Below are 26,927 nucleotides of genomic sequence, written 5' to 3'. Positions count from 1 at the left end.
AGAAAATGTAGAATAGAAATCACACGCGTCACTCTCGTGCACTTCATTCAGATGTAGGCCAAGCTACTGAGATTTTTTCATGTCTAAAGTTTTATGAGAAGACCAGCTGCGCCACTGTTTGGAGAATAGTTTCATATGATGTGATTTTCAATCGAGTTTCTTATTTATAGTTTTGTTATTAACAATTTTATGCAAAAAAATCGCTGTTTTTTTAGTTTTTTGCTTATAAAATAGAAACTGTCACGGTGATCGTGATGGTGTCGATAGAAAAATTGTGGAGAATGAAAATACGAAGAAAATGAGAGGTCGAACGGGTCGATTGGACCATTAGTTTAGGAGAAAATCGCTAAAAATCGAGGAAAATGCAATTTTTTTCGAAAATTCATAACTCGGTTATTTTTTGAGTTTTAGCGTAAATTCTTCGGCCATTATAAGTATTTCACATAAGCTTTATTCGTGCGAAAAGCAGGCACTGTCCGACGCACAGCTTTCGAGCTGTGGCCATTTCAATTTTTTACTATGCAATTTTCCAGCAGGCCTGAATGCGACACGGACCGATTTCAATTTACCAAAACGATTTCGAAAGGGGAATTCTCATATTTCAAATAATAGCGCAGCTGGTTTTCCGATAACACTTTTTACAAAAAAAGGCTCACTCCAAATCTCTGTAGCTTGACTTTGCTCATTGTTATTCCACTCACACTCTCCGGGACGAGACTTGCTGAAAAATTGAAAAAAAAAAAAATAACACAAAACAGTGAAAATGAAGAATGTCGAGTGACTTTTGGATCGTGATGAGAACAAATAAAATTAAGACACTTCATTTTTCCCTCGCTCATAATCAGTCATCGCTCTATGTTGAGTGCCCAAAAAATAGGCTTTCCTCGGGGTGTTTCTTTGAGGACATGGATCAGTCACATAACACCTAACAAACCTTGAACTTTCGGATTTTACATTTTTTAACACTCGTGCTCAACATTGCTTTTTTCTATGTTTTTTCTCCTTCCTTTGGTTTTGGAGAACCGAAGATTCTGCACTAGCAGCAACATTCTCAACCGGTCGACTTGGCTATCAGAACGTCATGTTCAAAAAAGGCCCTTTAAATCTTCAACTCCGTCAATGTTTTCTTCAGGAAAGCTTGTGCGGAGACTAAACATTCGAGTGCCCTTAAAGTCGTGGGGGGAAACAGAATTTTGGACGACCAAAGTGTCTTGAAATCTAGAAAAAATGAAACAAATTTTTAGTAAGACCTTTAAAATGAATTCTTTAGACGCGAGGGAATAGGAATTGCCGTTACTTTGTAGCGAATCGAAATTGATTTGCGATATCATTCGTACGGATGGGAGGAAAAATATTCTCGTCGTTACTCAAAGATTTCAGAAAAATCAAGAAAATCATTGAGATTTTGTAGAACAAAAATATTTCGTTATTGATGAAAATTTGTTAAAAAAATTTTTCAGTATTGAAAAATTCAGAGTTATCGACAGCTGTCAAACGCACAGGAATTATTTTCGAAATGACGGAAACTCTCCAACGAAGCAAAGATATGGCAGGGTTTTGAAAACATATTTGGAGTCACGAAAAAAAATCGATTTTTCCTTTTGAGAATTTTTGTTCCTGGTTCCATTTTGTGCCACACGATTCGCTCATTATTTTCAAATTTTCTAAATATTTATAAAAATGTGAATTCTGTCATTGGGTCCGTCCATCAAATTGATTTGGTTGTAACTAAAGTTGATTGAACACGAATTAACAGCGTTCAAAATGTACCAAGATCCATTTCATTTGCCAGAATAATAATCGCGATTTATTTGATTCCGCAGGAGCAACGTCGAAGGGAATAACGAATCCCCGGATCTACCAACCCCAAGTACGGAGTCAGAAGTGAAAGTCTCAAAAGTCGAATGAAGAAGGAAGAGATGCGAGCCTTAATTAAATCAATTCGATTAATAATCTTAATAATCAATATTCGAATAGGAACTTAATCATATTTTCGATTACGAACCATTTCCAAAAGTGACAAAAATCTTGTGATCGGCTAATCAACTTCAAATGAATTTATCACTCGTTCTTCCAACAATTTCTACCCACATGGTCTTCGAGATTGCTAACGAAAAAAAACGATAATTTTATCTAGATGACGATAGAAAAATGGCAATAATAATTATAAATATTCAACTTCCACGAATCTAACAAACAACAATGTCAATTGTAAAGTAATAACAACCAGATAAGACTCCGACCACTGGATGGTAAACAGTGAAAGAGAATTGAACACGAAAATAAATGATAAAAAATCCACCGAGACATTCGAGTTGCCAAATAGCAGAAGAAAAATTATAGAAGAAACTGACCTTCGTCGTTCTTCACTCAAATCTCAACTTGTTGATTCTCACAATGTTTTTTTTCATCACCGTACCCCACCTTCACGTTTTGAGTGTCTATTCGTATTTGTTCCTCCATTTTTTTATCTCGGATATAGGAGTACTATCGAAGTCATTTATTTATTTAAAATATTAATCCCAAGTGAAGGTGTGTTTCCTATAAAATAGTGAGTGCTTTCATCATTATTGTTCATATTATTATTATTCTTATTATTATGACAACTTTTTTGTGAAATTCGATTAAGGGAGCATATTTCATTTCTTACGATTGTCTCGTAAGCTAAATTGAATATTAAATGTTCAGTTAAAACAATTATCGCGGCTCCAATTTTTATAGAGATATAAATGGTTCATTCGGCAGCCACGTGACTTCTATAAAGATTTATACACGCATACGTCTTATGAAAACGATAATATAAAGGGTTTCTTTTTTTTTATTATGGACGCCAGATTTTTTATAATATATTGTACGACTTTTGTGAACCCTCGTTGATATAAAAGGTTTATTCTTACTTAGTAGAATCAGAGACAGCGACGTGTGCTCTTAGACAAAGCTGATCGAATGAAAGATTTTTGAAAAACATTATTTAAGATCTTTCTCCTCGAATACTGCTTCAGCACATATTCGTGGGGATCGAGGAATAATGTAGTTGATTTTTGACGACACTATTGAAAATCGTTTTCAATGATTTTCCATTCGATTGATAGTCGGATCGGTTATTAGGAATTTTATAAATAAATTTGAAAAAAAATATTCGTCGCGTTGCTCGTTGCCAAGCCGTGACCAACCGCTACGAGCAGTTTCTAGTCAATACATTGTGCACAATAACGATAAATCAAATGGAGCAATATGCAACGAGCTACATGATTATATTATTGTTCAAATAGATACTTAAGAAAAACCGGTTCGAAACTCCCAGATTCACGGATACAAAGCTTTTTATTAGTTCCTTGTAACGATATTCTTGCCTTAATAGAATTACGTAATAAATTTTTATTAAGATGTATGAAAAATGAAAAAAAAATCTCATAGTTCTATCAATTATTTTACGCGATGCTGTGTATGTGTTTTTTTTTTATTGGTATACAAAGATTTTAAGAATAAAGCCAAAGGTTCTAAAGAACGACGTGCGCAATTTTGCCACTCTCTCGATGATTCCCGACGTGTGATTTGAAATTTTGTGACTTCAGCTGTTTTTATACAGGTTAGGCAAACGCAGCAACAACTTTGGTACAAAGCTTCGACACTTTTGATACACTGAATGAAAAAATTCCAAACTGGATCCCACCGAATGTAAATCCTTTGCGCAAAAGTATGAAGAAGAAAAAGAAAATGGCTTGCTTGCTGATGATTTTGCAACGGCCTTTCAAGAAGCACCGATCACCGGAAAATTTTACGCCAGACACGAAGCCATAACGTTACCTGAACGCGTTCTTGAACACGTTCCTCAAGAAATCGTGCAATACGTTGAGAAGACAATCGAAGCTCACAAGCCTAGTTCCATCCCTCCTCGACCATCAACAGTAAATAAAGAGTGAGAATAATCATTCGTCACTTTCTAGAATCTAGAATATTTTTGGTTTTTTTTTCAATCCGCTCTCCAGGGAAGGACACGTCGAGTAAAAATTTTAGTCTCAAGAAATATTTTTGAGTTTTTTTTCCCATCTCTTTTATTGCAAGTCAACCCATCCTCCCAGTCCCGAGATACCATAATGTTTACGTACAATTGCAACAGATACGGATGGTTCACAAAACCACTCATCCCAAGATCGACGGATCCAAGACTTTATTTTCCGTTGAAACATTGTGAGTTCATTGACAACGAAGTGAAAATCAAAGAAAGCGATAAGGCGAAGGGCAAAAAAAAGTTTTCGGGTGTTCCTTTCAAGCAGTGACTTCTCGTATTAAAAGTGTATTTTGTACCGTTGATTGGAAAATAAATCTCTCTCAAAGCTCAAGTTGGTTTTTTAAATTTAATTAAAATGAGCAGCAAAAATTCAATTTTCATTCATCCACTTTGAGCCCGTTTAGAAAATTATTAATAATTTTATCATTTATTTTACAAGATTCATTTTTTTGGTAATCATCGTACGATTTTCGTTACAATTTATAGTAATCATCGTCAATCATAATCGCAATTTTAAAAGAAAAAAAAATTGAAAAAGAGGCGGAGAAGGTAATTTTGAAAATTAGACGGTTATTGCTTGAATTTGAATGCTTTTTGACATTCGCCACGCGCTAAAGTTTGTTGTGATAGATGTAACCAAGCAACACGTGATTTCCAGGTGGTAGTGTCTCGCTTAGGAGAATGAGTACACTTCCAACTTTCGTGAAAAAATCTACAAATACAGAAAATAAGTATAAAAATTACGAGTTATTTGTTTTGTTTTTTTGACGTAACACGCGGTTATGACATTGCTGCGGATGGAACGGTATGAAAATGTGAACTTTCTTCGATTTTCGTGAAAACGAGCATTTTTTTACGAGGGGAGTTGAGTCGTGACGAATAAATAATGGCAGGTCGTGGATTTTGCGTGAAAATTGAATTCGATCTGCAAGCCGTGGGTACCAAAAAATTTTAAAAATAAATTGCTCCAATTTCATCCGCGAAAAAGGCTCAAAAAATTCAGCATTTTCGGTTCTTTTCAAGGTCACGTGCCCAGGTGTCTGGTTATGCCCCAATGGGAAAGTCGGATTGCGTATTAACACGCTCAACTCGAAAATCGAATCCCGTCAATTGAACCCAGCATTTCCTCTGCTGTACCACGATAAATTTAGGTTTAAAAAATTGTTCACCGGGGTGGGTACTCTGGCTGAATTGCAAAGCAGCTTGGAGGACGAATATCTCTACACAGAGCTCGTTCAATGGTCATCATCAAAAGGGAACTCAGTCGTTCTCGCCACTTTTGAAACTAATCTCGCAGATTTGCTTTATCCGCCGTCATGCTCCAAAGGACTGCTCACCGGTAGCGAGGTCGACTTGCTCATGGAACCAACCAAGTATTTTCCGGTAACGACGAATAAATATTTCTCTGAAACACAAGACGAAAAAAGGAAAATATCACGTCACTTGGAAAGAAAAAATATAAGCGAGGAAAAAATTTGAAAAAAATAAGAAAAATCATTTTCAGCCAGACAGTTTTTTTTTCACATACTCGTTTTTTCTAGATGCGAATCTTTCTATCAAATCGTGGCATTAAAAAAATGTAGATGGAATAAAAAAATCCGTATTCCATCAACGTATGAACGGCTGTTGCTCATGCTCATGTGTTTATTAGGGAATTCTTGCTCCAAAGATTGAAGTTTCGACGCGAACGACCATTGAAGAGGTAATAGGAGTGTTCGAGAAAACGAATTCCAGGGCTCAAGTAATAAACCCAAAAATGATAAACTCAAAGGTAACGAGCAAGGGATGTTCAGGGTATTGTTTTAGTCCCATGGAGCAATGAGAACTTGAAATATATTTTTTTAGAATGGAACCTGTGTCCACAGGAAAAGACCATCCAAGGGTATAATAAGACAACGTAAAGTTTGTCATACCCAAGGAAAAGTACACGAAAACCGAGCGTACGTTTACTCTTGCAAATCTACGTAAATATTCATTCAAAATTGCACAAAAAAACGATTGATCCAAGAAAGATGAACTTCGAAAACTATTAGAATGGAAGAATAAATGAAAGGGATATTTTTAGAAATGTTTTTATGATTCAACTATTGGGCATTCTCAGGTTGCGACAAATGTACGTGAACCCAGAAGGGGCGAGTTCGACACCTTCGAGCGCGTCGAACAACTTGTCTCCGTTGCATATCGCTCGCTATTGTCACAAATCAAAAGGCACTTGTAATTCTACAAGCCGTGGAGTGTCACCATTTCGTAAAAAATCACACATCCTCGATAATTGTGCAGTTTGCTCCAAGTACAAGTGTTATTTTTCGCACCACGATCATTGTGAAGGAGCTAAATCGACGAATAACGTGGGCGAGAATAGCATGGAAAATTTCCACAACATGTATGACTCGTCCAAATGTTTGCGACACTCTTGCATCGAACAAGAACGTGGACACGAAGAAATAAGACCGAGGAGTGCACCTCACGATGCTCCAGCGTATATCACTCCATCGTCGTCGATGTGAGTGTCAAATGGAATGAAAACGACCTTCGAATTCCTGAAAATTGTCCTTATTTCTGGTTATAACGCAAATACTTCTCGATAATGTGATAAATTTAAAACTTATTTATAAATTGTAGATTGAGACCAAAGTCGAGAGAATTTCAAGGACAAGGTATCAAATCGAATTACGTAGGTGGAGAGTAAGTAGTTTTATCACTGAAAAATTCGATGTTTTTTAATTAAATTTCTGTTTATTACAAATATGTACATTCTTGACACCCTCTTTGTAAATTTATTAACGATTCGGTGTTTTGTATCAGCTGTACCCGGTTCGTGGACTATTTCGACTGTGAGAAGGAACAGGGAAGGCAAGGTTTCTACAAAAATTTGGAAAAATTTTATAAACGAATGTACAAGCAAGCGAAAATTCGTGCTCAAGAAGTCAACTGTTCGTAATGAAATATAAAAAAATTATATTTCAACAGCGTTGATATTCAATGGTTACTTATTGGGTAAAATAACCCGATGGATTTATCATTTTTCGAAAAAATTATGATCTCTGGTCTCTCTGTACGCGCTCACGAATTTGACGAATCTTCAAAGTACAATGATAAGAGGAAAAAATGTTGTACAGGACAGAATACTCGAACCTGTCTTTACCTCTTATTTTTTCACATAAACTCGTTTTCCTCGCGTGTATACCTGCGAGTTAGGAATTCTGTAACCTTTGAGGTTCACCGATCTGCTGAGCATAGACGGAGTACGTAAATGAATTCCTCTGCCCTGTGGTGTCCAAGCTCGAATGTTCACAGGATCAGGTCCATCGATTTTTAGAGCGATCCAACCTTTAAGGAAGTGTTTACGATTTAAAAAGCACGTCAATTCAAACGAAATATAATGTAATGATGTAACCTTAGCTTGGGTATTTCATGAAAATATAATTTTTCGTTAAAAAATTACTTCCAATTTTAGATTTTCAGTTTTTTAAGTCATAGTTTGAATAGAAAAATGCTTTCTTTACCTGCACTGGAAAGTACAACATCAGCGGCCGATTTTCGCATTTCAGTACCTTCGACTTTGAAAGTTTTTGATTCCAGAGGTGGAAAAAGTTTCAAACGTTCAGGATCGTTGGTCGGTACAACTAAGATTTCGGTTTCGAGTAATTTTTTGTAGAGTTGATCAGCATTATCAGTTTCGCAGATAGTTACCGGTAACGCATGAGCCGCGAAAACAGTGCATCTGTGACGGATAGAAAAAAGCATTATGCATCGATTGAGTGCAGGAAAGTAGCAACGAATAATTTACACATCCGGTTGGATTTACATGATAAAGTGGCGACCACTGATGAAATCCAGTCTCCCGAGGCCAGCCAGAAACAAGGATTGCTCATTATATAGAACGTAAGATCTCGGTGATATTATGCTATGTGGTAGCATCTGTACCAATTCTGGCGTTGTCAGTAGATGCAGAATTTGGTCAGAAAGTATAGCACCAGGTGTATCGTAGCACCATCGACTATATTTATAAATTTTGTCATTTTCGTCCAGTCCAAATCGTCCTGTTTCATCCAAGCCTTGTGGCATCACTTGACTAATATAACCGTCACCCTCAACTTGTAATTTTTCAGTAAAGGTTTTGCCGATCTGCCCTGTAAATGATAGCATTCCACTGTGTAGCTCAATATAGACAATAAAATTTTAAATTACAAGAAAATGAATAACAAAAACTTGTAGAGTGCCATTCTATCAATACTAAGATGAAATATATTTTGAGGTCGTATTATTATTAATTCAATAAAAATAGTGATTTATCATTACCTTGCAGAGATGCGTATTTGATTTTTTTCGTTTCCTTGAATTTGTCCATCCTGTATTTCATTAAATCTTGTGTCTCTTCTCGTTGGGCTCTTAATCTCTGTGTTCGCATCCAAAGACGGCGACGTACGGGGTTTAAAATTGGAAATTTCAATAGATTTAGAGTAGTTCCTGGCCATGGCGATATCGTTGCTCTTTGTATGAGATCACTCGCCTGTACTTTGCAGTAATCTGATCTGAGCAGAGCATTAAATAATGATGATTTACCAACGTTTGTGCATCCAATCAAATAAACGTCACCTGCAAAAAATATTATTCAAGTCAAATGTGAAAACTGGTCTACGGAAAACAAAAAAAAAATAGAAAAAAATTGATTGCATCGGCCAAATAAAAAATCTACTTACTTCCTAGCAGTAATTTTTTCAGTAAAGATACTAACCTTTGTAATCCCAAATCTTGTGCAGTTTGTTAATGAGGTTCTCGATTCCATATCCAGTGCTGGCTGATATAAGACTAACATCTTTTATATTTGCTTTATTAATGCCCATATCGGTAACGGCTTTGACCAAAGATTCTTTAACATTTTCAAGAAACTTTGGTCCATCATTGGGCAATAAATCAACTTTATTCCCAACAAGAAAGATGTGGGTTTGTTTTTCAATAATGTCTTTGATGCCAGGCCAAATACTGCATGGAAAATCAGTGAGATCAACCATAAGTATGATGGCAGCCTTTTTAAATTTTATTTGACCGATAACATTAGCGTAATCGTTTGGGGCTACAGTAACATCCAAGGTTGTTTTGTAATATTTCATGAAGTGACAACGCTGACAGTGACTGTTGCGCAAAATGCTGTTCTCTTGATTAATGAATAATTCAGAAGGGAGGTAACCGGGCAAAGCTGAATCTTGACAATGCAAAAGAGCGCCGCAACCACCGCAGGGAATTGAACTAACAGGGATACTTTTATTGGGAGTGCCGTAGAATGTTGATGAATCGTTCTCTTCTAAATCGTTGAACTGTTCATAGTGGGTCATCCAATCGGGTGGAACATTTGCCATACTATCAGAGGGCTTATATTTTTCAGATTCGTGTGATAAATTTTCACTTTCAAAAATCATTGGCTCGGAGCTTGTCCCCCCGGTACTTTTATCCTTCAAGTATTTTTCATATAGATCAATATAGTCTTGGTTTAATTCAGGAATTTTTGTGTTTTCTTGAGATGAATTAGTGTCTACTTTTTCATAGCTATCTGTTGATGCATATGGCATGTGTATTGGCCTGGGTGTTCGGTTCGACTTCTCGTATCCTGGAAGTTCATTGAATTCTAACAAATCTTCATCTTCAGATGATTTGTCTCCTTTTATGCTTTTCAACGAATTATCTTTGAATTCTCTCAAGTACTTTACAGCCAGAATCTCAGGTTTACTGTACATTTGTTCTTTCTCTTTTATGGCAGTAGCTTTACTTTTTAATCGCTTTAATATCATAGCATTTTTCGTGCGATTAAATAATAAGGTTTTTTGCGCCAAATGATCGTTATGAATGATTTCCTTTGATAGCTCTATCAGTTCTGGCTCTATGCAGTACTTTTCTTTGTCTTTCTCATCGAATAATAAATCTTGTGGTACAAAATCACTATGATTACGATCTACAGCTTGATTCAAAATATCAGGTACACATTTGATGATTTTTTTGTTGCAAATACATTTCGGTGAATAGAGCCTCGTTTGAGATAAGATTTTTCCCAAAGATAACATCATGCCAAAAATATTAAATAAATAGTCGAGTCAAAGAATTCCTGTTTCAGATTGATTGCACGTTTACCATGCTTTTGTAGGTTAGGCGATGTTGTGATGATCGACTTTTTTTTCATGTACAGCTATAGCGTGTACTTAGTCTGTTTCCAGTTTTTTCAAATTGATGAACTATTGAAGGATGTTTGTCTGTATATTGAAACGAAATCTTTCAATGAACTGTCTTTTCAACGGATGTGATGAATTTTTCACGAAAAATAGTCGTTTTGACCTTCCATTCTTGCAATAAAAAAAAAAAAAATGCAACTTGGATGAATTTAAATTTAGTAAAATCTTATTTGATGAACATCCATGAAAAAGATAACAAGAAAAAGTGAATCTTTTAAAAACTTATGATCTACATTCGAAACACTTTTAGTATCGCTGTAATTGTTGAGTTGAGTACTGTACAAAGACAGCGTCAGATGACATCGTCTTATACATTCTAGATAAACTTCATAATTCACTTGTCTCGTTGATTGTGGATCACTATTAGTAGAAATCGTTTCTTATACGTTTTATCGAAATAATTTGTATAGCACTCTGTAATATGTAGCACACGCGCACGCAGCTGGTCACAAAATTCCACCGGCCGCCGGTGAAAATCTTCCCCCTTCCCCCGCCTCCTTCAACACACAGGTAGAAATCAGCTGTTCGACATCATTTCGGCTGATCAGCAGCAGATCAGGGAAAATATAATTCTGTCAAAAAACAATATTGCAAGAAATGTTTTTGTTTCGTTTCATCAATGTGTATATGAGAGCACCATCCGTTCGTTCGACAGATATGTGCATCAAATGTTTTTTTTAGAAAGCGGATCTTTCGTTCTGAAAATCTTCTGAATCTGCAATTTCAAATCGCGGAAGCGATCGATCGAAACGTCTATATGGTTGGTTGTGTTTCAAACAACTTCATGCCATCATTCCCAACGCAACAGCTTTGCCAGCGGCTCAATGCCAATATAATCAATATAATGATTCTCTTCCCCCGCGCGATAAATAAAGTTACTTAGAAGTTTTGTGTTTGAAATAAAGAGTTTTTTTACAAACGTTTTTCAATCTAAATCAAATGCAAATTGTAATTGTTTTTTCACTGATTTAGAATTGGAGAAAAAATAATTGATGACTTAACCAAACTTATAACCAATAAACTTTGTTCGCAAGGGTTATTCTGTGTTGCTCTATTTTTTCTTCGTTTATCTTATGTGTGAATGTTGTGAGTCGCTGCCGAAATAAATAATGGAAACCCAGTGCAACGAAAAAGTAGAGTGTGCAATCGCAAAAACCGATTCGCCACAAGTACATAACCTCACAACTGAACTGAACTCAAATGAACTTGAATCTGGTTGTGTACAAGTAGAAAACGTTGGAGTTGTTCAGACCGAGTTGTCAACAGAGGAAGCTGATTTAGTTGCAAACAAGAGTAAGCATAATAAAGAGATTGAAAATGCAAAAAAGTGCGAAAATTCAGCCGAAAAAATTGATAAAGTGTCATTCAAGAAACCAAATCTGTTGATTGGGCCTCGAAGAGGAAAACAGAGTTCATTGAAAACAGTGAGCGGTACAATTTCAAATGAACCACCTGATGCATTGCTAGCTGAAAAAACAGCCAGTGATGATGGAAATTCAGAGAGAGAGAAAAGTTTACTGTGCGACAAGCAACAAATACCACTACAATACAAAGAGCCTTCTTGGAGCGGACCACCAGAAGACAAATACAAGATTGAAGTATTGAAGTCAGGTGTGATTCTAGAAATAATCGACTTGAGCAAAAAAAATTTTTATGTAGTCGGAAGACTTCCTACATGCGATATATCGCTTGCTCATCCGACTATTTCTCGTTATCATGCCATATTCCAGTACCGTCACATTGAGGATGAGAAACAACCAAAAGGATTTTATATCTATGACTTGGGTAGCACACACGGTACTTTCTGGAATGGATGCAAAATTAGACCCAATACTTATGCCAGATTACAAGGTGGCCACATGATAAGATTTGGCTGCAGTCAGAGAAAATTCATCATTCAAACACCTCCAGAAGATATGGAAGAGGAGTCTGAATACTCAGTTACTGAGTTAAAGGTATTCCAAAAACTGAATAAGACAAAATGATTATTCATGCTAACATAGAAAGTCCACAATTTTTGTGAGCGATATTATCATGAAAATAAATCAGAATTTTCTCTTGCACAATATAAATATACATAAAGACTCATGTTTCTTTTAAATATTATTTAGTGTTTTAGAACAGTTTAAAACACCCTCGAATAACTGTTTCTGTAATTCCTGAAATAAAATTGTAATTTTCATGTGCCCAGCCTGATTCTTGACAGTGTCATTACTTTTAGGAACAACGTCGTTTGTTGATGCTGGAAAGAGAACAACAAGCAAAGGAGGAACAAGAACGAGCTGAAGAAGAAGAAAGATTAAGACTCGAGAGAGAAGAAAATGAAGGAATCGATTGGGGTATGGGGGAAGATGCAGACGAAGAAACAGACCTGACAGAAAATCCTTACGCGTCAACCAACAACGAAGAATTATTTTTGGATGACCCTAAGAAAACATTGAGAGGATGGTTCGAGAGGGAGGGACATGAATTACAGTATGAAACCGAAGAAAAAGGAATTGGACAATTTCTATGCTGGGTGGAGTAAGAACTTTACGACTTTTCATTTGACAATCTAACGAAATTGGCATCTAATCGATTTGTTTTTGTTTCAAAGCCTTCCTATCGATGGAGCTGGTGGTCGCTCAGTGAGAGCCGAGGCTATTGTTAAAGGGAAGAAGAAAGAATCGGTCATCCAATGTGCTCTCGAGGCTTGCAGAATTTTGGATAGGCATGGAGTTCTTAGACAAGCTACTCACGGTACTATCCTTAACTTACTGCTTCATTTCGATTTTACTAACTAAAAAATTCAACTATCAAAAAGAAAAAAAAAAGTAGAGGTTATTACATTTTCATTTCACTTATTGGAAAAACTGAATGAACATTTCGCGTTAAATAACTCGTGATATGTTGTATTGAAAAAAAATTCAAACTTCACAGAAGCGAGAAAACGTAAAACCCGAAATTGGGAAGAAGAAGATTTCTACGATTCAGACGAGGACAACTTTTTAGACAGAACTGGAACAGTCGAGAAAAAACGTGAACAAAGAATGCGACAAGCTGGAAAGTTGGAAGAAAAAGTGGAGACTTATGCCTCCTTGGTGAGTTCAACCTTTGCTTGAAAAATGAATTACGAGTTAGAATGGCAAGTAAAAGGTGTTGATTTATTTCTAGGTTGAGAAACATACTTCGATTGTTAAAAAAATAGCCGATATAGAGGGTCGAATAAAAAAGTCACAAAAATCGAAGGAGGACATAGAGACGTCAAACGAGGATGCCTTGGACGCATTTATGTCGAGTCTCAATTCAAATGTTTACGATAAAGCTGGAATCCGGAAAATGAAACTCGAATTGCAAAGTTTGCGAAAAGAGGAAGAAAGCTTGATGAAGTTGGTTAACATTACGAAACCAGCAAATTTACCGACGTTGACCTCGCAACAATGTTCTGACGATGTAAGTAATCGAACGATTGATTCAATTCAAGTTGATTTAGTTTATTCAATACTCAATTTAACGAGTAATTCATATTGAAATGCAATATTTCCTTTGCTCGCAACCTTGAATAAAAGTTTGAAGATTCAAACCATTCTACGTACTTTTAAAGAACTTCGAGCTCGATACGAAAATATTTCTAGAACCAAAAACTTTTGTATTTATTGAAATTAAATAAAACATCATTTCGATTGCAGTTACCGAACTTTACTGATGAAAACAAAAGTTCAAAGTCATCGAATAAACGATTTGCATCGAGTATAAAAAAAAGTATTTCCAAGACTGAAATAGACGAAGTGGAACCCGCGACGAGACAGTCGAGCAAAGAAGTGCCTGGAATTGCCAATTCGACAACCTGTCTCGTCGAGGAAGAATCGAAAATCGTTGAATTACCCGTTACCGAGAATCCTGAACGCGAAGAGAGCAGGCCTTTGAATGACGATGGTGCGGTAGCAAGTACAGAGGTCAAGGAAAAAAGTGATGCAGAATTAGCAAAGAAGAAAATGAAAAATATGAAACGAATGCAACAGAGGGCTGGTAAAGTTGTAAAAGAAATACAAAAAGGATATGGAGACGAGACATTTGACGAGGATTATTCTATGTGGTTGCCACCACAAAATCAAAGTGGCGATGGCAAAACGAGTCTCAATGATAAATATGGTTATTGAATTTGTCGAAAAAAATACCACAAATGTATTATGTTGTAAATAGAATTAAGTTAATAACAATAAAAAACATTATTTATCTGGATCCGTAATGACTCATTACAAGTATGCAGTTATTTTTGTTTCATTATTCATTTTTTTTATTAAATTCTATGAACTCATCCATTTATTCTCGATTTATTTGCTACTTATGTGGTTAAATTTTCGATTGATATCCCTCATGATTTAGTTAATACCTCCATCTTCCAAAAGTCTTAAAACAACATGATCTATTGAATGAAAAATTGCTCATCTGAAAACGTTACAGTTTGCTGTACAATGATCCTTGTTTTTTTTCCCGTTGTATTACTTTTCATTCGTTAGAGATTCATGATTCGACAACTATTGCATAGTTGTTATAAATTTTCAATTAATTTTTCTTCCATGATTAGTACCCTATTTGCTGCTTGTTTGATAGCAATGCTTGATGAAAAATTTAATTATGCGTGTATAATGCATCATTTTCATTTATGCTGATTGTCGAACTTAACAAATATTAACCACAGCCACCTTTGCCACAGCAGCTCCGCTTCGGGGGACGATACCCTCGACTGGAATCTCCCATCAATGGATTGTATTCTGAAAAATATCATCTCCCCTTAGAAATATTTATACTTAGGTGTGAGCGAATAATTGCTTTTTGACCTTAGTATGTTTCACAGTGTTGGTAGCAAGGTATGTCAGTTGAGAAAAATGTTTGTACCATTTCGGAATGATGATGAAGTAGAATTATTTGACGTAGATGCATCTCCATCCCTTGTTCCAAGCCTTCGGCCACCATCCTGATTTGCCATCAGCTTAGCTATTTCCTGTTTCTTTTCTTCCTTACGCTGGAACAAATGATTACAATGAGTAATAGTAATTTATTTTTGTATTCAATGACATTCGTATTCATCTAAAAAAGTTTAGATTTAGTACTTATGTAAAAAAAAGTCTATAAAATTACACAAAATTAAATTTTCATAGTTTTAAAATTGACTAAAATTATTCTCACGATATTATAATCATTGTTGATATAATTTACACTGCCTTTATTGAATAGCAATTCAAAATTAAGGGTTATTTTGAAAGAATTCAAACTTTCTAGAGACTGAAAATTTTTGTGACAAGACAAGAAATGAGTTATTTCTATTTGTAAATATGAAGAATTCCTATTTTAATCTTTGTTGATTTGAAGAATTCTACTTTATTATTCTTGTACCTTTTCTTCCAATTCCCTAGAAATCTTTGCAGCAGCATCATATTTTTCTTGCATCCTCTGCCTTGCTTCTTCCTGGCCTCTCAGTCTTTCATGTAAAAGATCAGGATCTGCCAGAACGATTCAAGAAAAAAAATATACTTTAGGATTCAACATTTATTGCAATTTTTGAATAAATGAAAATTTTGAAATCTGACATGCATTTGCATTTATTCTTTTAGAAAAGTGTCATATCAAGAAAAAGGTTCATGCTCAACATTCTTACTCTTGTGATATTTTGCTGCGTAATCAGCTTCATCTTTCTTCTGTTTCCATGATGTATATTTTTCTTCGAGATAAGGTGCTGCAAAGAATAACCCTACGCCGACAGCCACTAAATACCATCCTACTGACGCGATTCCAGCCCAAACTGAACAGAATGAATTTTGTATTTCAGATATTTGAAAATTTGTGTATGTAGATTATTATATGAATTCATTAATTTGGATTAACGATGCTATAGTGTTAGAAAAAAATTAGTAACACGAGGCCAATTCTTTTTTGAGAAAAAATAGATGGCAAGAATAAAGATCAACCAAAGAGGTATGAGAAATTTGTAAGATTTTATTTAAATTGGAGCGTCTTATCAAAACGTCACAAGATACATAACCTCCGAAATGAGTGACTTTTAAATATAGGTGATTAGTTGAGAAATTTCTATGTGGCTTATTTTCTCCTTTTTTAAACTCACTTATTCCCAAGTACGAGAAAGGATTGTACGATACACCTTCTTGTTCCATTATTAAATTTAATATGAAACAACTTATTCAATATAATTTTCGATATTACATTCCAAAGTTCTGAATCTGAAAACTCAGCAGTTTAGTAGATTGCGTAGGTGGACTTTTTTGACCACGTAGTCACAGCTCACAGCAGCAGCAGCTGATCCACGATTCAAAGTTCCATATATATCATTAGTACAGGAAACGTCCAATAGTCGCGCTGTTCGCGGCAGAGGGAAGATCGAGAAATTTGACATTTTATTTACTTTTTCTTTATAACTCATATATGTCTTACGATATTTCCTGGTAATTATGATCCTATAATAGGGACTTTTACAGATCCTGGATTTAAATTTCAAACGAAGGAGTCATTCAAATATGACAGGTGTACTTTTAAAAACTAACCTGAATTTTTCGATGGTCAACTCTAGAAATGATTCAAATTTTTGCTTTTCTCAGATTAAAAAAAAAACGTCAAATTCATTATTGACTATTCAATTGAATCGAGGTAAATTGACTTTCAAAACTGTCGACAGAAGAAAAAAAGAAGCTTTGTTGTTCAATTTTTTCCAGAATATTGTTACTACATTGAAAAGCATTCAATAGTAGATTGGTAGCGTGTAGAAAAGGTGTCAGGATGTACTTTTTCTCGAACGATGTGAAGTTTATTTTACAGTATAATTACACGATTTTTGGGGGCACTAATTGAAGTTAAATGCGGCGGAGTATCATCGCTCGTAGAGTGGTGAGGTTATTAATTGAATTGGGATGGTCCGATGTTTTACGAATTCTTTTTATTCGAATTCTTGTGAAAATACTTCCGTTACGATCTAAGAAACCGTTGACTGTCCATTTTGGTTATTCACTTCTTATTCACAAAGTCTTCGCCCTTCTGGATGTTTTTCTTCAGCTCCGGAATTGCAGCCTGCAGCAATTTCTCCTCGAAAGCGGTGAGCTTGCCAAGACCAAGATTTTTCTCGACTCCGTTTTTCTATGCAGTTGGAAAGTAAATTAAGATTTTTCATTATTACTTAAAAAAATGTTAATTTAGAATTGTGTTGAGCGACAGATTTCGAGAACTATTTAGTATGTGCAAAATAAATCTTACGCCGAGGAGAACGGGTGTAGAGAAGTATTTGGCATCAGTGATGTTCGATCTAACGTAAGAACACTCAACGACGTTTTGTTCGCCGTTGAGTGCTCTGATGAGCGAAAAACCGAAACGAGCACCCGCATAAGCCATCGAGAGGGTAGCCGAACCGGTTCCAGCTTTCGCTTTGACGACCTCAGTTCCAGCTTCTTGAATTCTCTCGGTAAGGGCCTTCAATTTGTCGTCTGGGAACGTTACACTTGGTTTGGCTTGTGAGATCAACGGAATTATCGTGATTCCACTGTGACCACCGATTACGGGAACAGACACCTTTTGGGGGTCGAGGTTCTAAAAAATATTCGAAATTTTTATTTAGTATTACTGACTCAAAAATGTCCTTATTTCGTGCAGGTTAAGATTGAAAAATTCACAATCGTTTTTGAGCAGTTGAAAAATAATCTACTTTTTACGACATCAATGCAAATTTAATTTCTGTATAACAAATCGATGGAATTATCAATGAAATTGAGTAAATAGATCAATATTTGTAGTCATGATAGTTTCGTGTTTCATTTTATTGAATGAGGAAAATGACTAACCTTAGCCTCGGCGATGAAAGCATTCGATCTCACAATGTCGAGGGTTGTGACACCAAAAATTCTGTTTGGATCATAAACTCCGGCTTTCTGCATTACTTCGCTGGCGATGGGGACAGTACTATTTACAGGATTCGAAATAATAGCAACAAAAGCTTTGGGAGCAACTTCGGCAACAGCTGCGGCAAGATCACGCACGATCGATGCATTTGTATTGAATAAATCGTCTCGGGTCATGCCAGGTTTGCGGGGGACTCCAGCAGGTATAATGACAACCTGAAGAAGTAAGAAAAAACGTGGATTATTTATTGAATATGATGCAAAATATATTCAAATATCTTTAGTGAGCTTTGTCGTTTCGATGAATGATTTTACCTGAGCTCCTCGAAGAGAATCCTTCAGCTGATCAGGTCCATTGAAGGCCTTGACCTTGGCTGGTGTGTCAATGTGAGACAAGTCAGCTGCAACACCAGGAGTGTTGACAATGTCATAGAGAGACAATTCGGTCACTAGGGGAGAATTTTTCAGGAGCATAGAAAGCGGTTGGCCAATGCCACCACTTGCACCCATAACCGCAACCTTGGCATTTCGCTGTAACAAAAATATTCTTAATCAAATGATATCGTTCTCAACATTGTAGAATAAAGCGTACATTCAGAAATTTGTAATGGAAAAGTTGAACCTTTTTTTTACATGAACAGGAATATCGAATTTATGCATTGTCATTAGAAAAATGAAATGAAAATGTTTTTCCTTAGGAAGAAATAGGAACTAAAAATTCGATAGATATTGGTGATTAGGAATATCATAGAAGAAAAAATAATTTCTGAATAAAATCATACTTGGAGTGAAAAAACATTGCTTGGCCGATGCTACGAAAGTCTAGTAGATTTGTTTTTTTCTTTCCGCGGAAAGATGTAATCTTCCGACTGATTGAATAGTTGCATAATACGTTCGAAGTCTAGATCGCCTCGAATTTGGGATCGTCGTTCACATGGAGCACATGATTTGATGGTCCGGGACGCTGGGGGAGGGTAAGCGGAAAGTCGTGCATAGGAAAATTTTTCATCAAACGTTGAATTTACACGAGGCTTTAGGATCAAATTGAAAAATTCGAATCTTCAGTAGAGATTCAACGATTTCAAATGAGAAAAAAATGGTACGATTGTTTCAAGAAACTCTTACCTGAGCGCTCGTTGACAATTGTTTGGCGCCCTGTTGAGCAACGACAATCGTCGGTTTCACAAATCGTGGCAGCATGATTATTCCTTAGTTTTTTTTTCGAAAGGAAATAAAAAGTGTATCGATGTCGTCCGTTCGGTTACTCGGTCGTACGTGTAACTGGCACAATATCACCGATAACCCTTCAATGACACAGTACGACCTTGTTCCACGTGCGCAAACGACATGCGCACTTGACAAAAATCAGTTTTCATGACATATGGCAGGATTGGCATGCATCAAGCGCGCACACCAAATTTTGACGAATGTAACCACGACGAGTGTACAGAGACGAACGACTTCCGGCGAAGCCAGAGAAATTCGAACGCTATCTCAAAACACTGCACTTGCTTTGTTTTTTTGAGTAATTGACGCTATATTTTATAACGCAAGAAATTGATCAAAGTATTTGGTCATTCGCCAGCTTACGAGTTGAGTCGCATAGATCGAACTTTGATGGAAAAACTAACACTATTCGAGGTTAGGTTACGAGACGTTTTCCGCCTTTTTTCCATTCGATCACTCAGTCATTCGGTCCGACGCGGTTTAAACTCGTTCAATCGTTTAAATATACTTTCGACATAGAGTTAACTGAGTTCAAAATTATATTAACGCGCAAGAAAATTGGTGTCAGTCGTTTTATTATTTGAACATCTGATATGCCGCCACTTTGATTTCAAGCCTCGAAAGTCTCAAAAGCATTTCCAATATATATCGTCCAATTTCTCCTCTTGAATTTTCCCCTGTTCACACTGTTCAATGTCCATTTTCATAATCGTAGCAGCATGTCCTTATGAGTTCAACAATAAATTAAATAATGCGAGAAATATGTTTGTTTATAAACTCTCTTTCGTATGTACAGAGCGACGTAAGAATCCGTTTGTTTTGACAATATGGATTGTCAATGTGTATATGGGGCGTTTCACAGCAAATCGGCCGCCATTTAAATTTAAACGATTTTCTAACAGTATTTACTCAACAACCAAAAAAAGTGAATTTTTTACGCTACCCGAGTTCACTCAGAGCAATCGATGTAATTGAACAAAAATACAAAAGGAATAAACGTTCCTGTCAACTGTGAATTTTTAGAAAATGGAGAATAAATACTTGTAAGTCTCAAAATTATTTTTTCACAATTGACAACCTTTTGAAAATCTATTAAAGGTTATGAACCCTTTAATCGGAGTGAATTAATCAAATCGGTGTGAATTTTTAAATCTCGAAATTTCTACTTTTGTGTTTTATGAAGAAAAGTACGTAAAAATTTTGCATCAAAATCAGAAGAGTGAAGGCTCGTGATAAATTCCTCATACATCGAGTCCCCTCAAGTGTTCTCAAGAGAACATTTAGGTTAAAACGATAACGAACAATGAAATATTAATGAAAAATAAACATTTGATTCAACATGAAATTGTATTTTTCATGAGTAATTAATCACGTTTTATTATTACCAGTATTTTTTCTCGTGATAATTTTTACAGGTAACTTCAACGGATATTTTTACGCATCGCTTTGTACGCTCTATCGGGTCGTTCGAATTCTGATACGATAAATATCGGAGATGAGGAGAAAATCGTCGTTAATGTTGCGGTACCGACAGGCCAATCGATGATGATCCGGAGTGAGTAAATCTGACGTCAGTAAAAGCTTTACGAATATCAAGATATTTGGACTTTTAACACGAGGTAATATTTTACGTATCGCAGCTGCAATTACGAAAATTTTTCAGATCAGCATGTTCACTGATACGTTGCAATTTTGACACGAAAAAAAATTCGTTTTGTTCGACGAAAATTTTGTAAATCCAACGATTTTTTTTCTTCAATGACGAATCGTTCAGTTAACTCAATGGAACCGTGGAAATTTCTTGTACATGAATCAACCAAACTACATAAATCGGTTACGATTTTGGTGGGACAATTATTTTAGTTCATTAATTTCAACAAACTTTTAAGTTGCTTTCATTAATATTTTTTCGAATCTCAATGATCAATTTTTCAACACAGTAATTGCGTTCGGACGAACGAGTGAAACAGTTTATTCCTACGATATTTCGTTACATTAAGGTAGTTCATGCCCGAAGGATCGTATTTTGTGGGTGTCTAAATTCAATCGATTTTTACTTCCTAATTAAAGATATTATCACTCTAAATTAATGCCAGAGTTATTAATTCAAAATTGTAAATACATTTTTTCCACTTATTTTTTGGCGAATGAAATTACAAGCCATTAATTAATCGGGGATCCATCACTGACTGGACCCCAAATTTCATTCGTCCCCGGCTAAAATACTGTAGTTTTTTATGTAAAAAATCGCTTTAGAGAGCGCAAAGGGAAATGGATGAAGAAAAAAGTGTTAATAAAAATATAGAAGGCTGTGACAGCAGGAATGGGTCAAGCCAAGAAGAAACAAAATGCTGAAATAATCAGATGTCAGTTTACGAGTGCTCGTTACCAATTTCGTTCAATCTTTAACGCAATATATCATTTTTATTACTAGTAAGACAATCGTCTCGAATTTTTTCCCAGACCTTCGTTATATATGAGGGATTCTCTATCAAACCGGCCACTTTTTTTTCTACCATCTCAGATCTACCTCATAACTAGTTATATCAAAGTACTACTAAAAGGTACTCTATGTGAATTTTTTCAGATATTTCAATTCATAATTTTAGAAAATATCGTTTTTTTTTTTCAAATGAATATATCTCGGAAACTTGAAGTAACTGAAAAAAAAATGATTCTACATAAAAGTTGTAGTTTCGTGTTAGCTTTCGAGCGAACGACTCGAAATATTTTTTACGTTCCGGTAACGATGACTTTTTACGAAAAAAGGGGAGAATTATTTTTTTATTCAGAAACAGCCATTTTTTTTGGCTGAAAAAATTTCAGAGTTTTCCAATATGTCTGACAATATCGCAAATAAATCACCAGAGTGGCACGCATCGAGGTTCTAGGGTAAAAAAAATTAAATCACAAAAATTAATTTTTAAAATTGAATCACAAAAAATTGAATAAAAAAAAAAAATTAAATCACAAAAATTAATTTTTTTTTATTAAAAAATAGCCAGTCTTTTTTGACTGAAAAAATTACAAGTCTTTCAGTATGTTTGACGATCTCGCAAAAAAATTGCCCGAGTGGTACGGATCGAGGTACCGGTATGAAAAAATTAATTTGTGTAATGTCATTTTTTTTACCCTAGAACCTCAATACGTGCCACTCTGGCGTTTTTTTTGCTATATCGTCAGACATATTGGAAAACTCCGTAATTTTTTTAGCCATAAAAAATGGCTATTTCTGAAGAAAAAAATAATTCTCCCCTTTTTTCGTGAAAAGTCATCGTTACCAGAACGTCGAAAATATTTCGAGTCGTCCGCTCGAAAGCTAACACGAAACTACAACTTTTATGTGGAATCATTTTTTTTCAGTTACTTCAAGTTTTCGTTTCATTTGAAAAAAAAAAAAAACGATATTTACTGAAATTGTGAATTTAAAAATCTGAAAAAATTCACATAGAGTGCTTTCTAGTAGTACTTTGATATCATCAGTTTATTATGGGGTAGATCTGAGATGGTCGAAAAAAAAGCGGCCGGTTTGACAGAGAATCCCTCATATACTTGTTTGTTATCGTGTACGTTTTTCATAAACTTTAACCCCGTGAATTTTTCGTCATATTTGAGGACGTTTTTTTAAATAACCGATAAGACGAAGCCTTTAAAATTTGATGTGCGTGTCAGTCGACTGCGTATTTAAACTCTGTGTAAATTTCGCAACTTTCTTAAGAAAATTTTTTCATGCATGAACTACGTTAACATGTGAATAATTTGTCTAGCTGCCCCAAAGCTTGGTTGGTAGTTCGATCAACAATTTCCTCCAACATTGTCAAAATGGTCAGATCCAATGGAATGTATTTCGGTTGAGAGAAACGAAATTTCTTCCCACCATCGATATATTTTTAAGAACAATTTATTGATTATTCATCATGAGAAATACAATGATAAACGTCATAAATTGAATACCATTTAGACGCAAATGGGTGATGAGTGAATTTGGAAACAATTCATACAGATTCGATATAAAATCCTCATTTTATCTCCCATTAGGATTTGAATTTGCAATTAGAGCTTAGGGCGAGCACGGTCCATCAATTATACCGCGATGATGAGCATCCACATTTGCGCGCTGCTTTGCAACAATGATTGCAATTAGCCTTAATCCGAGTACAAATAACAGCGTGCACAGCGCACTGCATTTTGCTCCGGTCTGAGGTAACAAATCGCCATGCTCGTCTAATGCGAGATATTAAGGAGAAAGAAAATAATACGGATGCATGCGAGGACCGCGTACTCTGATAGGTCGGCTCGCATCGTGCATGCGAATTAATACGAATTCGTGTTTTAGTAAGTCGGGGGGGCTACGGGAGGGTCAGGAGCGGAGCTCGGGGCGCGCGCGTTTCCGTTTAATGAAAATGTCGTTTGCACTGGACTTTTACTTCCGCCGGCGAGCGCAAATTTGCTCACTCGTAAATAATGTAGCAGGAAAACTTTATGAATTGAGTTTTCCCACGCTCGGGGTATCGCGTTGCTAATTCGAGCTTGACAGTTACTCGAGTTCGAGTAATTTTAGGGCCTCGGATCCCCGGGACATTTATATAAGCTACTGAGAACTCGAAACGTTTCCTCAACGAGAGCCGAATTTTTGGGATTCCACGATTCGAAGGGACACGAAAATAATCGTGAACTTTGTTCCCCAGCTCCAGAACCACTGAGCCCCGGAAATCGGATCCCCCGAGTTAAGGATTACCCGAAAGTTCAATATTTATGCGACGATTAGCAAAATTTGGGCTAGATCGAGAATCCAGTTGTTTTGCAATTAAATTCCAAAGTCGAGCATTTTGAGGCACCGAATACACGTCGCTCGTGGAAAAAGATCGACCGGAAGTGCCATGAGCACGGTTTTTCTCGCCCGAAATCCAAGATCATTCATTAAAAAACCCCATTTTAGAATAAATGGGTCACCAAGAATTTGGTAAAAAATTTAAAAATCGTACCTTGCCAGGTTCTTAACATAATAATTGTACAAAAAGGTTTTTATTTCCGGTTGAAAATTGTGAGAACGAGGAAGCAGTATTGAAAAATGTGGCAACGTCACAACCAACACAAGATGCCGGCAGCGCTCGTAACCTAGCTTTACTTCAAACACCAATACAGGATATTACAATGGCAACTTTATACGAATATTTCGGGTGCACTTGCTAGAAAAATTAGCTACGTTCTATATCGCCATTCTATTACATTTCACCAAAGTCCATAGTAATTTTGATGCCGAAAGCACTTTTCTCAAATTTTACTATGTACGACAGGCTAAATTTAGGTCTGCGACATTCTCACATCGAGCGTCGTATCGATATCCGAACGTCGCTCGTGTCTTTGGCGAAATGTTAAAAATTGGTGAATTCGACTGGACAATAAGCTTGAAATTTTACTATGTGCCACTGGTTAATTTTCATGTTTATACGGAGCAACGCCTCCTCATATAATTGGTAAGCGCATGAATTTTCCTATGTTATTAAGGGAAAATAGGAAACTGTGCAATTTTTCGTATAGCACAGAGAAGCGACTGCTACGTTATCTCCTAAATTTTCGTCAAATCATTTCATTATTTACTATTGTAGGGCATAATTATTTTGTATGAGTGTGCATGCGTGTTAAGGGGGGTTGTCTTTTGTTTTTGCTCGGAGAGAGAAGATGTCAACGAGTGACGACGTGAGCCGCATCAATATTTTTCCTGTTGCCTCTTTTATAATAAAACACTAAAAGTAAAGTTTTTCTCGTACGTTGATTCGTCCCTTTCACCCGATTCCTCACTAACCCAGTTCATTGGCATTGTTCATCATATACACCGGCCATCCCTTCACTATGTTTTCGATGAAAATTCGCTTCGACGTGGTCCGACGTTACTATAAAAACAGTAATTTTTGCTAAAAAGGTCTCTCCGTGTAGAACCGTTGACGATATTATAATTCGATATGGAGAACACTGCAGAGTCGTTGACGACACAATTTTTTAAGTTTTCACGAACTGTTGTGCTCCGAAATTCTTATCTTACCGTTAATCGTGTTCCTTAAAATCGAAACCCGGAATATTCAACAGCGATAAGCGTAAATATCAAAACGGGCTCATTTTTGACTCCGCAGTCGTGATCGATCGTCCTCTTAAAAAGCTCGGAAGATAATTGCGGCCAGAATCGTTCCATTATCGAAGAATTCAAATTGCGAGTTTTTCCGAGCGGACGATTCTCTCGAGGAGCGAGGTCGCGACGTGAAAAATTGAGGGAGAGCCAGGCAAGCGTTCCGCTAATTCGATCAGGCGAAACTGGAAGAAAATTGAGCGAAGAGGACGCTTTCCTGGGAGTATATGAGCGCTGGAAGAAATCAGCTGTCCCATAGATTTCAATCGGAGTGCAAACGCAGCGAGGGAGAATAAGAGATCAGAGTTTTTGAGGAGCGACGCGGCCAAAGCCTGCAGAGCAAATGCGATTATTTCCTCGTTAATTAGAATGTTTTGCTGGTAATTCTGGCTGAGTGGGAGCCAGTAATTTCATTTGTTCCTCACGGTTTATCAGAGCCGAAGAAGAGGAGCAGGCCAAGAGTGCGAGAACGGAGCGGATGAAGCGAGGGCCAAATGACGGACGAAAGTGTTGTTAAATGACAGACAAAAGTGGGCGATTCAGCTTGCGAAACTTCTGAAGGATATCCAGTTCCAGAAGGGAAACTATGCCTGCGTCTTTCGGCCTGCTCTTGCTTCTTCGTCCCAACTATAATATCATTTTCTCGCTGCTCAACTTCCCGAGCCATTCAAGCACGACGTGTTATGCTGACTATGCGAGGGCAGGGGCCAGAAATGCCTCAACGATCTTTTCTCCCATATAATATATGTGCACGTTTGTGTTGCATGTTGGATAATGAACATTAAAAGGATCACGAATTTAGAGGCGTTCAGCGTGGCGAGTCACCAGTCGTGCGATTAATTTATCCTCGACGCTGCGAGCTTACATTTTATTTTGTGAAAACTGAATAAAATGAAATGGAGACTTGTACGGAGAATTGCATCTCGGCGTCTGGCTGCGCGTCGGATGATTGATATTGAAGGCATCATAAAGTTCAAAACCTCCAGCTGTAAATTATTCAAAGTCCTTCAAGTTTATGACCCTCCAAACTCGAATTATGTTTGACAAATAAGAAAAAACCGAAGCAAAGGTTCGTGACGTTCCTGGTACTTAGCCAAATGAAAAATGATTTTTATCTCAGAATATCAACGACGCTTTTCGGGATTGACATTCGACGAGGGAGATTTTCGCGCGTTGCATTGTCGCCTCAGATTCGGGAATTCAGCCTGGGACAAATCGAAGTTTGATTTTTTTATTTTCAGGATATTTATTCGTCATGCCCTGTCCACTGGTATTATGCAAATGTCAATGAGCTCGGGAGCTTCGAGCCGGGAAATTCTGCCTCATTCTCAATTCAGCGTAATGGACTCTCGTTGTCCTCCGATTTTTTTCCTCTCTCTCTTTCTCTCCCTCGTCCCTCGCAGCTTTCTCCGCGATCGTCGCAGTTTTTTGAGCCCGCACTAGATGACTCTCCAATGACA

The 26,927-nt window shown here is 36.5% G+C and overlaps 6 protein-coding genes and 1 long non-coding RNA gene across 12 annotated transcripts in view; 4 read left to right on the top strand and 3 right to left on the bottom strand.

The window, feature by feature from the left end:
• Nuak1 (Nuak family kinase 1) overlaps positions 1 to 3,398 on the top strand; it is a 35,420-nt gene extending 32,022 nt beyond the window's left edge. For all 4 annotated transcript variants that reach the window (XR_006261587.1, XM_043424061.1, XM_043424047.1 and 1 more), the window contains one exon: positions 1,824 to 3,398. Coding sequence is in view for 3 of the 4 variants with exons in the window: in XM_043424061.1 (XP_043279996.1) it covers positions 1,824 to 1,908 (85 nt within the window). In the remaining variant the exon portion in view is untranslated. The remainder of the gene's footprint in view (positions 1 to 1,823) is intronic.
• A 699-nt stretch (positions 3,399 to 4,097) lies between these two features.
• LOC122418908 (uncharacterized) lies at positions 4,098 to 6,979 on the top strand. The gene is made up of 7 exons (XM_043433030.1): positions 4,098 to 4,191; positions 5,001 to 5,395; positions 5,664 to 5,783; positions 5,858 to 5,952; positions 6,114 to 6,515; positions 6,635 to 6,697; positions 6,818 to 6,979. The coding sequence occupies exons 1-7, from the start codon at positions 4,098 to 4,100 to the stop codon at positions 6,951 to 6,953; spliced, it is 1,305 nt and encodes a 434-aa protein (XP_043288965.1). The 3' UTR covers positions 6,954 to 6,979.
• LOC122413688 (nitric oxide-associated protein 1) lies at positions 5,281 to 10,863 on the bottom strand. Of its 2 annotated transcripts, XM_043424205.1 has the most exons (6): positions 8,751 to 10,863; positions 8,315 to 8,611; positions 7,821 to 8,145; positions 7,519 to 7,736; positions 7,158 to 7,342; positions 5,281 to 5,417 (listed from the first exon to the last, which is right to left on the bottom strand). In XM_043424205.1, the coding sequence occupies exons 1-5, from the start codon at positions 10,072 to 10,074 to the stop codon at positions 7,161 to 7,163; spliced, it is 2,346 nt and encodes a 781-aa protein (XP_043280140.1). In that variant the 5' UTR covers positions 10,075 to 10,863; the 3' UTR covers positions 5,281 to 5,417; positions 7,158 to 7,160. The 2 variants fall into 2 exon arrangements, with proteins under 2 accessions (XP_043280140.1, XP_043280148.1); XM_043424213.1 differs by lacking the exon at positions 5,281 to 5,417 and having other exon boundaries at positions 6,954 to 7,342.
• A 225-nt stretch (positions 10,864 to 11,088) lies between these two features.
• LOC122413704 (kanadaptin) lies at positions 11,089 to 14,457 on the top strand. 2 transcript variants are annotated; one of them, XM_043424233.1, is made up of 7 exons: positions 11,727 to 11,847; positions 11,967 to 12,191; positions 12,458 to 12,759; positions 12,833 to 12,975; positions 13,156 to 13,316; positions 13,390 to 13,668; positions 13,905 to 14,457. In XM_043424233.1, exons 2-7 carry the CDS (start codon positions 12,096 to 12,098, stop codon positions 14,373 to 14,375), a joined length of 1,452 nt encoding a protein of 483 aa, XP_043280168.1. In that variant the 5' UTR covers positions 11,727 to 11,847; positions 11,967 to 12,095; the 3' UTR covers positions 14,376 to 14,457. The 2 variants fall into 2 exon arrangements, with proteins under 2 accessions (XP_043280159.1, XP_043280168.1); XM_043424224.1 differs by having other exon boundaries at positions 11,089 to 12,191.
• A 28-nt stretch (positions 14,458 to 14,485) lies between these two features.
• On the bottom strand, positions 14,486 to 16,529 carry LOC122413770 (selenoprotein S-like). The gene is made up of 5 exons (XM_043424363.1): positions 16,340 to 16,529; positions 15,875 to 16,018; positions 15,613 to 15,719; positions 15,115 to 15,241; positions 14,486 to 14,990 (listed from the first exon to the last, which is right to left on the bottom strand). Exons 1-5 carry the CDS (start codon positions 16,386 to 16,388, stop codon positions 14,908 to 14,910), a joined length of 510 nt encoding a protein of 169 aa, XP_043280298.1. The 5' UTR covers positions 16,389 to 16,529; the 3' UTR covers positions 14,486 to 14,907.
• A 481-nt stretch (positions 16,530 to 17,010) lies between these two features.
• Mdh2 (malate dehydrogenase 2) lies at positions 17,011 to 19,419 on the bottom strand. The gene is made up of 5 exons (XM_043424319.1): positions 19,242 to 19,419; positions 18,432 to 18,647; positions 18,060 to 18,332; positions 17,479 to 17,808; positions 17,011 to 17,361 (listed from the first exon to the last, which is right to left on the bottom strand). The coding sequence occupies exons 1-5, from the start codon at positions 19,314 to 19,316 to the stop codon at positions 17,233 to 17,235; spliced, it is 1,023 nt and encodes a 340-aa protein (XP_043280254.1). The 5' UTR covers positions 19,317 to 19,419; the 3' UTR covers positions 17,011 to 17,232.
• A 142-nt stretch (positions 19,420 to 19,561) lies between these two features.
• LOC122413805 (uncharacterized) lies at positions 19,562 to 21,213 on the top strand. The gene is made up of 4 exons (XR_006261626.1): positions 19,562 to 19,757; positions 20,140 to 20,386; positions 20,759 to 20,898; positions 21,007 to 21,213. It is a non-coding gene; the product is annotated as an uncharacterized lncRNA (long non-coding RNA).
• The last annotated feature ends 5,714 nt before the right edge of the window (positions 21,214 to 26,927 follow it).

Source organism: Venturia canescens, chromosome 1, assembly GCF_019457755.1.
Source record: "Venturia canescens isolate UGA chromosome 1, ASM1945775v1, whole genome shotgun sequence".
Classification (NCBI taxonomy): Eukaryota; Metazoa; Arthropoda; class Insecta; order Hymenoptera; family Ichneumonidae; genus Venturia; species Venturia canescens.
Note: the sequence above shows the minus strand (reverse complement) of the source record. Positions and strands in the feature narration are given on the sequence as shown.